Source organism: Erpetoichthys calabaricus, chromosome 7 (genome assembly GCF_900747795.2).
Source record: "Erpetoichthys calabaricus chromosome 7, fErpCal1.3, whole genome shotgun sequence".
Lineage (NCBI taxonomy): Eukaryota > Metazoa > Chordata > Cladistia > Polypteriformes > Polypteridae > Erpetoichthys > Erpetoichthys calabaricus.
This window is the reverse complement of record NC_041400.2, coordinates 2,508,653-2,521,830: the sequence shown is the minus strand read 5'-3', so window position 1 is coordinate 2,521,830 and position 13,178 is coordinate 2,508,653. Positions and strand designations below refer to the sequence as shown.

The 13,178-nt window shown below is 46.1% G+C and overlaps 1 protein-coding gene across 2 annotated transcripts in view; it reads right to left on the bottom strand.

The window, feature by feature from the left end:
• alpk1 (alpha-kinase 1) overlaps positions 1-13,178 on the bottom strand; it is a 134,962-nt gene that overhangs the window by 12,009 nt on the left and 109,775 nt on the right. For both annotated transcript variants that reach the window (XM_028805091.2, XM_028805092.2), the window contains exons 12-15: positions 6,101-7,949; positions 5,284-5,440; positions 3,642-3,804; positions 11-197 (exon numbers count right to left, since the gene is read on the bottom strand). In XM_028805091.2, coding sequence (XP_028660924.1) covers positions 11-197; positions 3,642-3,804; positions 5,284-5,440; positions 6,101-7,949 — 2,356 coding nt within the window. The remainder of the gene's footprint in view (positions 1-10; positions 198-3,641; positions 3,805-5,283; positions 5,441-6,100; positions 7,950-13,178) is intronic.

Sequence of the window (13,178 nt, the reverse complement as noted above, 5' to 3'; positions counted from 1 at the left end):
AGTCCCCCACCTTGCAGGTCCACCACCACCTCCTGGTGCCTGGAGAATTCGTAGGTGAAGTGGCCAAACGCCAGTCCGTACTCGGTCGCTTTATATTCTCTCACCACGGCTTTCCTGTTGTTTGTGAGCTTCACGAACTCTCCAAGAATGTACGGCTCCACGCTCACGCAGCCCTTTATTACGTTATCCTCCACGATCTGGAAGAAGGAACAAAAACAAACAAAGAACTGAAAGCTTTGCTTGAAAACCAGCAATGGAGAACGCGGTCCATGTGTAACGTAAGGAGGGTCAGCAGGATCGACGGTGGGCTTTACTATGAACGTCCTAAACCGCCGATCCCACCGGCGTCTTACGAGCTCCTCGACTCCAACACGAGGTCCAATCCAGCAGCACCATGGAGAGGAAAAAATGAAACCGGCAACTTTCAATAATAAACTACACTTACTTTAATGGAACTGACCATAAAATTAACTTGGTGGCAAGTGTCCAAATGTAAAACTCAACAAATTGAATTTTCTAACATGTAAGCAAAGAGGCGGTGGATTCAGAGAGACCCCCCCCTCACTTTTCTAGGCACTTTATTGTGTTGTGGATTTCATTTTAATGGATATGTTTGCCATTTTAGCTCATCAATGTACACTGAATAACCCAAAGGGACAACATGTGAGCAGAGAGGGTTACAAATTGGTTAAAAATCAGACACTGAAATGTCTCAGTCTGTCTGCCTGCGGAGAGAGTGTTGACCTCGTCACTGAGAGGTTTACGTACCTCGGCAGTGACATTCACGTCTCTGGTGACTCTTCCTATGAGTTGGGAGAGCATGGGGGGGGGGGGTCATGAGGTCACTGGAAAGGGGTGTGTGGCGCTCCGGATATCTGCAAAAGGACGAAGGTCCAAGTCTTTAAGAGTCCTGGTGCTTCCTGTCTTGCTATATGGTTGTGAGACATGGACGCTAACCAGTGACCTGAGACGAAGACTGGACTCCATTGGTACTGTGTCTGTCTGGAGAAACCTTGGTTTGAACCCTTGTTTGACTTTGTGTCTAACGAGTGGTTTCTCATGAAGTCCTATGGCCATGTGGCGCCATTACCCGAGGGTGATCCTAATTGTTAAGGAACCAAGTGGCTGGACCAGGCCAAGGGGATGCCCACATAATACCTGGCGGCAGCAGATAGAGGGTCATTTCCAGAGGGTGGGACTGGGGGGATAGGGGGTTCGCCAACCAGGATCCGGAACTGTTTTGTTGTGTGGTGGGTGCAGGCTCCCCAACCTGACCTGACCTGACCTGGTGAGGGTTGACAGTCCTTGCTATAAGACAACCCACTATACATATTTTGGAAAATGGATGGATGGATGGATTTATTTATTGAGGAAAATGATCGAATATTACATATTTGTGAGTGGCAAAAGTATGTGAACCTCTAGGATTAGCAGTTAGTTTGAAGGTGAAATTCGAGTCCGGTGTTTTCAATCAATGGGATGACAATCAGGTGTGAGTGTGCACCCTGTGTTATTTAAAGAAGAGAGATCTATCAAAGTCTGCTCTTCACAACACACGTTTGTGTAAGTGTATCATGGCACGAACAAAGGAGATTTCTGAGAACCGTGTAAAAGGAGTTGTTGATGCTCATCAGGCTGGAAAAGGTTACAAAACCATCTCTAAAGAGTTTGGACTCCACCAATCCACAGTCAGACAGATTGTGTACAAATGGAGGAAATTCAAGACCATTGTTACTCTCCCCAGGAGTGGTCTACCAACAATGATCACCCCAAGAGCAAGGCGTGTAATAGTCGGCGAGGTCACAAAGGACCCCAGGGGAACTTCTAAGCAACTGAAGGCCTCTCTCACATTGGCTAATGTTCATGTTCATGAGTCCACCATCAGGAGAACACTCAACAACAATGGTGGGCATGGCAGGGTGGTAAGGAGAAAGCCACTGTTCTCCAAAAAAAACATTGCTGCTCGTCTGCAGTTTGCTAAAGATCACGTGGACAAACCAGAAGGCTATTGGAAGAAGGTTTTGTGGACAGATGAGACCAAACTAGAACTTTTCGGTTTAAATGAAAAGCGTTATGTTTGGAGAAAGGAAAACACTGCATTCCAGCATAAGAACCTTATCCCATCTGTGAGACACGGTGGTGGTAGTATCATGGTTTGGGCCTGTTTTGCTGCATCTAGGCCATCTCAGCCCCTGTGACCCTGTAGTTAGGATATAGCGGGTTGGATAATGGATGGATATTACAGGGGCGGGGCTGGAAGCAGTCTCCGCCCTTCATTTTTTAATTGTACGGATACAATTAATTTAATTTCTTATTAACTGTATGTTTTTTTGCTTTGCAACCTCCCCCACCATAACCTATCGTCTATGGGGGAGGAGCGAAAGCTTTAAGACTTGTCAGAAAGTTCAATTTCCAGTGTTTAAAGGATCTCGACGTTTTAGAGTCCACAGATAGCGAAAACATCGATATCTCGATGATGGATGTGTGCCTGTCTGTCTTTGTGTGTGTCACAGTTTCTTGAGGACGGTCTAGAGCTGAAACGGCTGGACGAAAAAAATACCAAACTCAAAACTTAAGCCTGTTATGAGATGACGATATGTGGATTCGTTTTTGAGCCAAAGGGTGCAAGAGAAAGAGGCCCTCTAGAGCAGTGGTCTCCAACTCCAGTCCTGGTGGACCGCTGTGGCTGCAGGTTTTCATTCTAACCCTTTTCTTAATTAGTGATCTGTTTTTGCTACTAAATAACTTCTATTGAATTAATTTTAATTTTAAGAAATGTTTCCCTGAATTTCTTCATCGTTCCTCTGAATTACTTCATTTCTTTCCTAAAATGGCACCCAAACAAAAGTGAAATGTGAAGTGAGGGAGCCAACAGGAGACCAACTAAGTCAGGGCCTCAAACTCCAACCAGCTGGAGATGGCATTTGTTTAATGTAGGCAGTGACATCGTTCACCATCTTCTACAACTCTGTGATGGCCACTGTGGTGTGCTGGGCTGGCAACATCACTTCAAGAGAGGCCCACCGAACTAACAAACTAATTAACAGCACAGGCTCAGTTATGGGCCCCCCTGGAGTGCCATTATAAACAACACTGCACATCCCACCTCTCTCTCACAACATCAACACGGAGGACATTCAGCCAACGAATCATTTAGCACATCATACAAACAGCAATGCACCTGTATAGCACCTGACCAGGGCTGACAAGTCAGAAGATTGTCTTCCTTTTTAGCCATTCTAGTGTGTGTGTGTATGCAGTGTGTACTGTATGTGAGGTCCTCTGCTCCTTCTTGACCACTGGTGATGCCAACTCTACATGGTATCAAACCTCAGTCCAGACTCTCTTTCATGTGTAGCTCCCGGCTGGTGGAATGAGCTGCCCACCTCCATTCAAACTTCTGACTCCCTCGATGTGTTAAAGAAGTGTATGAAGACCCTCTTGATTGGTGAATTCTAACTGTTAGGTTTTTGTGACAAACGTAGGCATTTTGTTCTGAACTCTTCACGTGTGATGACTCAAATTATTCCCTTGTCCTGTCAGACTTGTTCCTAAATAGTCCCCCATATTTACTCGATCATGTTGACCTGTTTTGTGAGTCACCTCGGATAAGCAAATAAATGTAACTGCCAGGCACTGACCAGAAGAACCTCTGCTGGAACAAAGTAGATCTGAGTGGGGATCTGCTTCTCATACAGCCTCTTGTTGAATTCTCTCACGTAGTACTGGGCCGTCATTTGTCTCTCCACGTCGTTCAGGTGGTAATAAAGTTCCCTGGATGACTGGTATTCTTTACCAATATACCTGGGAAAGGAAATAAAGAATTAGGCAAAAACCAACCCCAAGAGATAAAGCAGAAACCGTACACGACTCGATATTCTGCTGCCTTTGATCAGGAATTCACTCAGGGTGACGTCCAATGTTCCCTCTAAGGAGTAGCATATAGTGAGCAAAAAACATTGTTTATGAGCGACATTTTGTTTAAGCCAAAAATTTATGAGCACCAACTCTGACGGTCGGAGTGAGCGATCGTGCGATAAGTACGAGCGACGCCATCGGAATGAGCGATCGTGCGGGAAGTATGAGCGACGCTCTGAATTTGTGTGAGTGATCGCTCATGCGCTCAGCTTAGAGGGAACATTGGTGACGTCTCACTCTCAGCCACTATTCCTCCCCGAGCCGATTTCAGACTCGGACTGCTGATATACAAAGCAGTTTCCTCAGCCAGCTCCACTAAAACACAACTCTGTCAGCACACTTGTAGCGGGCCGGTGTCGCTAAGATTCACACCGTCTCATGACGAGACGGTGATTTATTTATTTTTTTTGGTGGAGATTCCAGGGACGCAGCCAGACTTGACCCGACCCGCACACACTCACAAGCAGAGACAAAAAAGCAACAGCAATTAAAGAATGTATTAAACACTAATAAGCGTAATATAACTACATGCTAAACAGTCCCACCTCAGTTCCCCTTACGGCGATGTACAATAAACACAAACACACCACAAACAAAAACCACTCACTATAAAGTCCATGGAAAACGGCAACGGAAGAAATGCAATGATGGAGGGCGATAGTCCAGAGATCAGCACGTTGAATGGGAAGGTAAAGATGGTCCTACTGGTACTTCCCGATGAGACGAAGACGGGTGAATGGGATCAGGATGACAACAAATCCTTGGACAGTCCTCATGTGCAGGAAGACACCAGACAGACCACAGCCCAAAACAAGAGGCGATCCAGGACAAAACAAGGATCCACCGGTATCAGAACGGAAGGCACACAGAAAGGAAACGCCAGACACGAAACACCAAAAGACTTCCTCTTTATTGTATCACTGGCCCCTTTTTGAATGTTGCGCCGTCCTCCTTGTACCCAGCAGCCCCTGCACCATCATCAGACGACCAATCGGAGCCAGTGCAGGGACTGCTGGGAGTTGAAGTTTCAGTCCCTAGTAGCACTGCTACCCACTGGCCAGTCAGGTTTCTAACTGTACTATTCTACTCGCTCCTTCACCTGAGCTAACCAACTCTGGTCACGGCACCACTTATGTCCTCTCGGAGAGATGCCAACCCCTCCACCACCATATTTGTCATCCTCAGTGAGACATCAGTGCTGGGGTTTGTACTCGGGGACCCAGGGGTTACACAGCAGCCAAATAAGCTCTCCTTCAGCACAACTAGATAAGATTTGGTCTACTGAGTCAGAGGTCCCGAGTTTACAGCTCGTGTGAAGACGTAAAATGGAGAGGGATGGCACCCTCGTTTCTCAATAGCACTCACCTGCCTAACATTTCTTCCTGATGTAAAAACTGAACCCAAAACGCCGATCTCTGTTTGCCTTTGCGTCCGAGAGGGGCCCCAATGTACACCTGAGTTTCTTGGGCTGTCCACACTCCGGGGCTCGCGGACGTTTTAGAACATTTTAAAAGCAGAGCATCTGAAACGAGAAAACAAAAATATTTAGGTGTCACCCTTAAGTGGTCAAACGGGGGTTAGCAGGTGTACTCGTGAGAGGGCAGGTGTCTAGTGGGTATACCCGATCGGTTATTGGTCTCTCAGGCTAAAGGATGACAGATCTGGATGTTATGGTGACCTCACCCTCTGGTGCAGTTCCAGGCCTCAGGGGCCAGCACTTGGCGACAGGACTCTTGACCAATGAAATGAGGAGGAGAGGCAGGACGTTAACTCAACAATGTGATCCCGTGTGAAGGGGCTTCATTGCTTGGGGATGACTTTCATTTTCCAGATTTATTACTGTAATAATTACTTAACATAAAATAAATGTGTTTTGCACATCTGTGAGCATTCAACTAGATGACCTGACTTATGCATTACGTATGTGCAGGGGATTTTTGTCTGCTGCTGTCCAGCGCTGGTCACCATTAGGTTCTGTCCTGTTACAAATCATGTTATGTCCATTCTAGATTAAAATTGTTCTTGGCCATCACTGCAAACTATATAGGGACGTAACGTATAAAAAGAGACATCATGTTTGGGTGAACTATTTCTTTAATCAGCTGAAGATCCTGAGAGAACAAAAATGGAAAGTCATCAAACACAGAAGACCCAAATAATAATAATAATAATATCAACTTACTGTACACTTCTCTGAGCCTCTTTGGCTTAAACACACCCGTGTCTTGAAATCTTTCCAGAAGCCACGTATGGCTCACCCCCGACAGCAGCTGTTTGTAATCTTCTGGCTTTAGGGTCCGCTTCTCTAAAATTTCCATTTCTTTCTGCCCTTGGACAAAGACAAATGAATCGGCGCTGGAATTAAGGAAGGAAGGGCTGTCCACTTCCGAAAAACTGCCAGAGGAGAATGAAGCTCCAAACGAGGACTTGAGAGAAGAAATTGAACTGTGACTGGAGTTGAGGATCTGCGAGAGATAGTCGTCTTTTTCGTCGCCCTCTTCCGTTTCCTGATCACAGAAGTTGTCGCTGTCTGCTGGGACTGGTGGTCTCAACTCACCGGCACCGTCTTCTTTCTCACCGTGACGTGCGACGTTCTGAAGAGAAGTGTCAGGAGGACTTCCCTCAGACTCCTTCAGTTTGCTGCCTCGTCCAAGCTCATCTTCAACTTGATTAACACCGGGGATCCTTGAGGAATTTCGCCCTGCAGCCATTAAGAAGTCATCAGCATCATCAATGGTTTCTGCTTGGGTGTCAATCGTGTCAAAGAGCTCATGTGTTGGCAAGTGGAGACCTTTAAAAGACTGGGACTCGTTTGGGTTTTTAGTTTGGTCATAGGGGGGTTCACGAGTCTCCTCCATGTTCTGGATTTTCGATGGACTCCCGGTTTCTTCCTTATTTGCGGACTCGTTTTGCTTTCTGGTTTGACTAAGAGAGTGTTCAACACTGTCCTTAAAGTTATGCGTATCTGACGGTCCCCCCTTTTCCTCCTTATGCACCGAAACTATGGTTAGTGAGTCACCACATTCAGATGAAATAGATGGCCCTTTTGCCGAAGGAGGGAGAGGTGAAAGATCCATTTTAGTTTTCTGCAAGGAAAGCTGCCGCATTTCTTGAGAATTGAGGTTGCCTTCACTCATTTCGTCATAGTAGGTTGAACACTGCGTGTCAAAATCTGCTGCTTGATTTCTTTCTGGTTCTACCGGACAATCAGTGATTTCCTCCCAGCCGCTGGATACATCTGACTCAGAAAGCCGGAACCACGAAGACCCCGAGGACCGACTGTCGCTGAGGGACGTTTTTCCGTCGTCGTTTTCGCTTGAATGCATCGGCCCAGCTTTTCTAGCAAATTCCCGACGTCTCTTTTCAGCTCGACTGAGACCGTCTCCGCTTTCCTGACTGGACAAGGAGTGGCGGCTTTCGGTGAACCACTCAGTGTCGACGTCTTTGGTATCCGTTTTCATTGCTGTGATACAAGCTTCGCCGACTGTCTGCCTTTGCTCTTTAGACTCCCTGCAGGATATTTCAAAAGCTTCAGAAATGGTGGTGTGGTACTGGGAGTAACTTTCAATGATTTCGTCAAAGCCGATTTGGGATAAAACCACCGGTTCTTCCAATGAGCTCTTGTAGCTATCTGGGACAAAAGAGTTGATGTCGGAATTAGGAAAATCCGTCACTTGCAAAAGAGACTTCACACGGCTGACAAGTACCAAGATCTCCTGGGCCAGATTCTCTTTCTCCTTGCTCTCTGCTTTAATGTACACATAAAACTTTCGCATGGCCTCCTTGCACATGTTCTCGGCCTCTTCCACTACCGTCTGGGCCTCACCCAGCCATTTGTTAGTGACCGTGAGGCAGAAAATGGCCTTAATAAAACAGTGCAGCTCATGCTTGCTTGTGACAATTTCTTCACTCCTTCTGGTCAGAAGTCCAACTGTGAAAGCCTCCTTGGCTTCGTTCAAATACGTCAGTTTGTTTTCTGGAGGACAAGCAGATGACAGACTGAAAGACAGCAAACACGACCCACAGACAAGCTGGAAAACAAAAGAAGAAGAAGAAGACACACCACATTTGAGACATCCTGAAACTCCTGTTGTGTAAATTTACTTCAGTAACATCAAGCCCTGAACATCTCCTGAACTTGTTCTCCATCTAATGGATTTTTGTTGTTTGTTTTTACTGTATAAAGAGCCAGGGTGCATCTCTGGGTGGAGTTTGCATGTCCTCCCCATGTCTTCTTGGGCTTTCTGTTCTTCCTGTCATATACCAAAGACATACAGGCTAGGTTAAATAGTGACGCTAAACTGGCACAGTGTGAGTGGGCACCACACTAAAGTACACATAATAAGTTAGACACAATGGGACACCACTAGTGATTCAGTGGGGTCCAGTTGTATTGTGCCTCCATGTCCAAACAACACACAACACATTGGCACTGTCCTGTGCCATGATAAACACGGATGGATTATAAAGGAGAACTTCATTGTATTTAGAAGGCCACACCTGGGATAAAGCTGGTGTCACACATGGGGTTAGAGAGAGAAGGCTTAGGGAAGAGACCACCATAGGGGAGAAGCGGTTTGGTTTTATGCTAGAGAGAGGAACAATTGATGCAACCTTTGCATTGAGTCAGTTGACAGAGAAGCATCAAGAAACATTTGGTGGTCACTGATGTGGAGAAGGTTTATGATGGAGTGTCACGTCAAGAGGTCTGGAGGTGCAGGAGAGAGAAAGGAGGACATGAGAAGTGTGTGAGGGTTGACAAGGATATGTATGACGTAGTGAGGTCTCAGGTTGGAGTAACAAACAAGATCCCATTAGAAGAAGTCTGCACCACGAATCTTCTTGAGGTTCTGACCTCTTTGATCTGGTCATGGATGGGTTGAGTCATGGGATGAAAGACCAATCCCCCCTGTTGCAGACTTTGTGCTGATGTGTAACACCAGCAAGGAAGAAGTGGATAGAAAGCTGGAAGAATGGAGAGGGGCTTTGGAAAATGGAATAATGAAGATAAATAGGAAGAAGAAGAAGAAGAAGATGACACAATATCTGAGGTTTCATGACGATCAGGAGTCAGAGGTTAGCCTGCAGGGACAGGCATTGAAAAGAGTGGAGAAGTTTAAATATCTTGGATCAATGGTAGCCCAAGATGGACAATTAGATGCGGAGATAAGCCAAAGAGTGCAATGTGGATGGAACAATTGGAAGAAGGTATGAGGAGTGTTATGTGATCCAAGAATTAAAGAAAAGGGTAAAGGTAAGACAGTGGTAAGACCAGCAAAAGTGGGTGAAAGGGTGATGGGAATGGAAGTCCAGAGGAAGATTAAACAAGGAATGCCATAGTGGAGGTGGATGGATAAAGTAAAAGAAGATCTGAAAGAAAAGGATCTGACTGTGGAGGAGGTGCAGGACCAAACTGAATGGAGACGATTTGAGGTGTGGTGCTTGCATGTGGAAGATTTTGCTGTGAACAGACAACATGTGGTCAAAGGAGGTCTCCATGCAGGTGAAAGCCGCCATCAGAAAAAAACCATCTGAGAAATTGCTACAATATTACGAGTGGCAAAATCTACAGTTTGGTACATCCTGAGAAAGAAAGCAAGCACTGGGGAACTCAGCTACACAAAAAGACCTGGACATCCACGGAAGACAACAGTGGTGGATGATCACAGAATCATTTCCATGGTGAAGAGAAACCCCTTCACAACAGCCAAACAAGTGAACAACACTCTCCAGGGGGTAGGCGGGCGTATCGATATCCAAGTCTACCATAAAGAGAAGACTGCATGAAAGTAAATCCAGAGGGTGCACTGCAAGGTGCAAGCCACTCATGAGCCTCAAGAATAGAAAGGTGAGATTGGACTTTGCTAAAGAACATCTAACAAAGCCAGCACAGTTCTGGAAAAACATTCTTTGGACAGATGAAACCAAGATCAACCTCTACCAGAATGATGGCAACAAAAAAGTATGGAGAAGGCGTGGAACAGCTCATTATCCAAAGTGTACCACATCATCTGTAAAACATGGTGGAGGGAGGCAGTGTGATGGCTTGGGCATGCATGGCTGCCAGTGGCACTGGGACACTTGTGTTTATTGATGATGTGACACAGGACAGAAGCAGCCGAATGAATTCTGAGGTGTTCAGAGACATACTGTCTGCTCAAATCCAGCTAAATACAGCAGTCAAATTGATTCATGATACAGAAGGACAATGACCCAAAACATACAGCCAAAGCAACCCAGGAGTTTATTAAAGCAAAGAAGTGGAAAATTCTGGAATGGCCAAGTCAGTCACCTGATCTTAACCCAACTGAGCAGGCATTTCACTTGTTGAAGACTAAACTTCAGACAGAAAGGCCGACAAACAAACAGCAACTGAAAGCCGCTGCAGTAAAGGCCTGGCAGAGCATTCAAAAGGAGGAAACCCAACATCTGGTGATGTCCAGGAGTTCAAGACTTCAGGCTGTCATTGCCAGCAAAGGGTTTTCAACCAAGGATTAGAAATGAACATTTAATTTCCAGTTATTGAATTTGTACAATTACTTTTGAGCCCCTGAAATGAAGGGATTGTGTTCAAAAAATGCTTTAGTGGCCTCACATTTTTATGCAATCGTTTTGTTCACCCCACTGAATTAAAGCTGAAAGTCTGCACTTCAACTGCATCGGAGTTGTTTCATTTAAAATTCATTGTGGTGATGTACAGAACCAAAATTAGAAAAAAGTCGTCTCTGTCCAAACATTTATGGACCTAACTGTATATATATATTATTATGTCTTCTTGGAGTTGTGGGCAGAAAAAGAGGCAACACCATCAGCAACTGTGACCGCTCATGTCACGTGTTGGTATTGCTTACATCGGATGATCCTGGAGGTCCTCCTCACAGGCACAGACGAGTTATGTAAAAACCCACTGGAATGAGAGGGAGTGTTACCGCTAACACCATCATCTCCTTCTTTCTCTACAGTGCTGAAAAGCCCAGTGAGGGCAACTGGCCCCGCTCCTTTTGGTTCAGCTGCCATAAAAATCCAGGCGTGTCAGAAGGAGGTGCCATTACTGGCTTGAGCGACCCAGCTGTACGGATACAACCTTGGTGATCCAGCCCGCCAACCTTGCTTCTGTTGCCTTGATTAATACTACTATAAGATAGATAGATAGATAGATAGATAGATAGATAGATAGATAGATAGATAGATAGATAGATAGATAGATAGATAGATAGATAGATAGATACTTTATTAATCCCAGGGGGAAATTCACATACTCCAGCAGCAAAAAATATTAAATTAAAGAGTAATAAAAAAATGCAGGTAAAAAAACAGACAATAACTTGAATAATGTTCAACGTTTACCCCCTCTGGTGGAATTGAAGAGTCGCATAGTTTGGGGGAGGAATGATCTTCTCAGTCTATTAGTGGAGCAGGACAGTGACAGCAGTCTGTCGCTGAAACTGCTCCTCTGTCTGGAGATGACACTGTTTAATGGATGTAGTGGATTCTCCATAATTGAAAGGAGCCTGCTGAGTGCCCGTTGCTCTGTCACAGATGTCAAACCGTCCAGTTCTATGCCAACAATAGAGCCTGCCTTCCTCACCAGTTTGTCCAGGCGTGAGGCATCCTTCTTCTTAACGCTGCCTCCCCAGCACACCACTGCGTAGAAGAGGGCACTCGCCACAACCATCTGATAGAACATCTGCAGCATCTTACTGCAGATGTTGAAGGATGCCAGTCTTCTAAGGAAGTACAGGCGGCTCTGTCCTTTCTTGCACAAAGAATCAGTATTGGCAGTCCAGTCCAATTTATCGTCCAGCTGCACTCCCAGGTATTTATAGGTCTGTACCCTCTGCACACAGTCACCTCTGATGATCACGGGGTCCATGAGGGGCCTGGGTCTCCTAAAATCCACCACCAGTTCCTTGGTTTTGCTGGTGTTCAGTTGTAGGTGGTTTAAGTCGCACCATTTAACAAAGTCCTTGATGAGGTTTCTATACTCCTCCTCCTGCCCACTCCTGATGCAGCCCATGATAGCAGTGTCGTCAGCAAACTTTTGCACGTGGCAGGACTCTGAGTTGTATTGGAAGTCTGATGTATATAGGCTGAACAGGACCGGAGAAAGTACAGTCCCCTGCGGTGCTCCTGCGTTGCTGACCACAATGTCAGATCTGCAATTCCCGAGACGCACATACTGAGGTCTGTTTGTAAGATAGTCCACGATCCATGCCACCAGGTATGAATCTACTCCCATCTCTGTCATCTTGTCCCTAAGGAGCAGAGGTTGGATGGTGTTGAAGGCGCTAGAGAAGTCTAGAAACATAATTCTTACAGCGCCATTGCCTCTGTCCAAGTGGGAGAGGGATCGATGTAGCATATAGATGATGGCATCTTCCGCTCCCACCTTCTCCTGGTATGCGAACTGCAGAGGGTCGAGGGCGTGTTGGACCTGTGGCCTCAGGTGGTGAAGCAGCAGCCGCTCCATGGTCTTCATCACATGTGATGTTAGAGCGACAGGCCGGAAGTCATTCAGCTCACCAGGACGTGATACCTTTGGGACTGGGGTGATGCAAGATGTTTTCCAAAGCCTCGGGACTTTCCCCTGTTCCAGGCTCAGGTTGAAGATGCGCTGTAGAGGACCCCCCAGCTCTGATGCACAGACCTTCAGCAGTCGTGGCGATACTCCATCTGGACCTGCTGCTTTGCTGGCACAAAGTTTCCTCAGCTCTCTGCTCACTTGAGCTGCTGTAATTGTGGGTGGGGATGTCTCTCCTATGTTGGTATCAGCAGAAGGATGTGTACAGAGTGCAGTACTCCGAGGTGAGAGTGGGTTAGGGTGGTCAAACCTGTTAAAGAAGATGTTCATTTGGTTTGCTCTCTTCACGTCTCTCTCGATGGTGGTACCCCGCTTTGAGCTGCAGCCAGTGATGATCTTCATCCCATCCCACACTTCTTTCATGCTGTTGTTCTGCAACTTCTGCTCCAGCTTTCTCCTGTACTGCTCTTTCGCCGCCCTGAGCTGGACTCGGAGTTCCTTCTGCACGCGCTTGAGCTCATGCTGATCGCCGTCTTTAAAGGCCCTTTTCTTTTGGTTCAAAAGGCCCTTGATGTCACTTGTGATCCATGGCTTGTTGTTAGCATAGCAGCGTACTGTTCTTACTGGAACTACAATGTCCATACAGAAGTTGATGTAGTCAGTAGTGCAGTCAACAACCTCCTCAATGTTCTCACTATGTGATCCCTGCAGGATATCCCAGTCTGTAGTTCCAAAACAT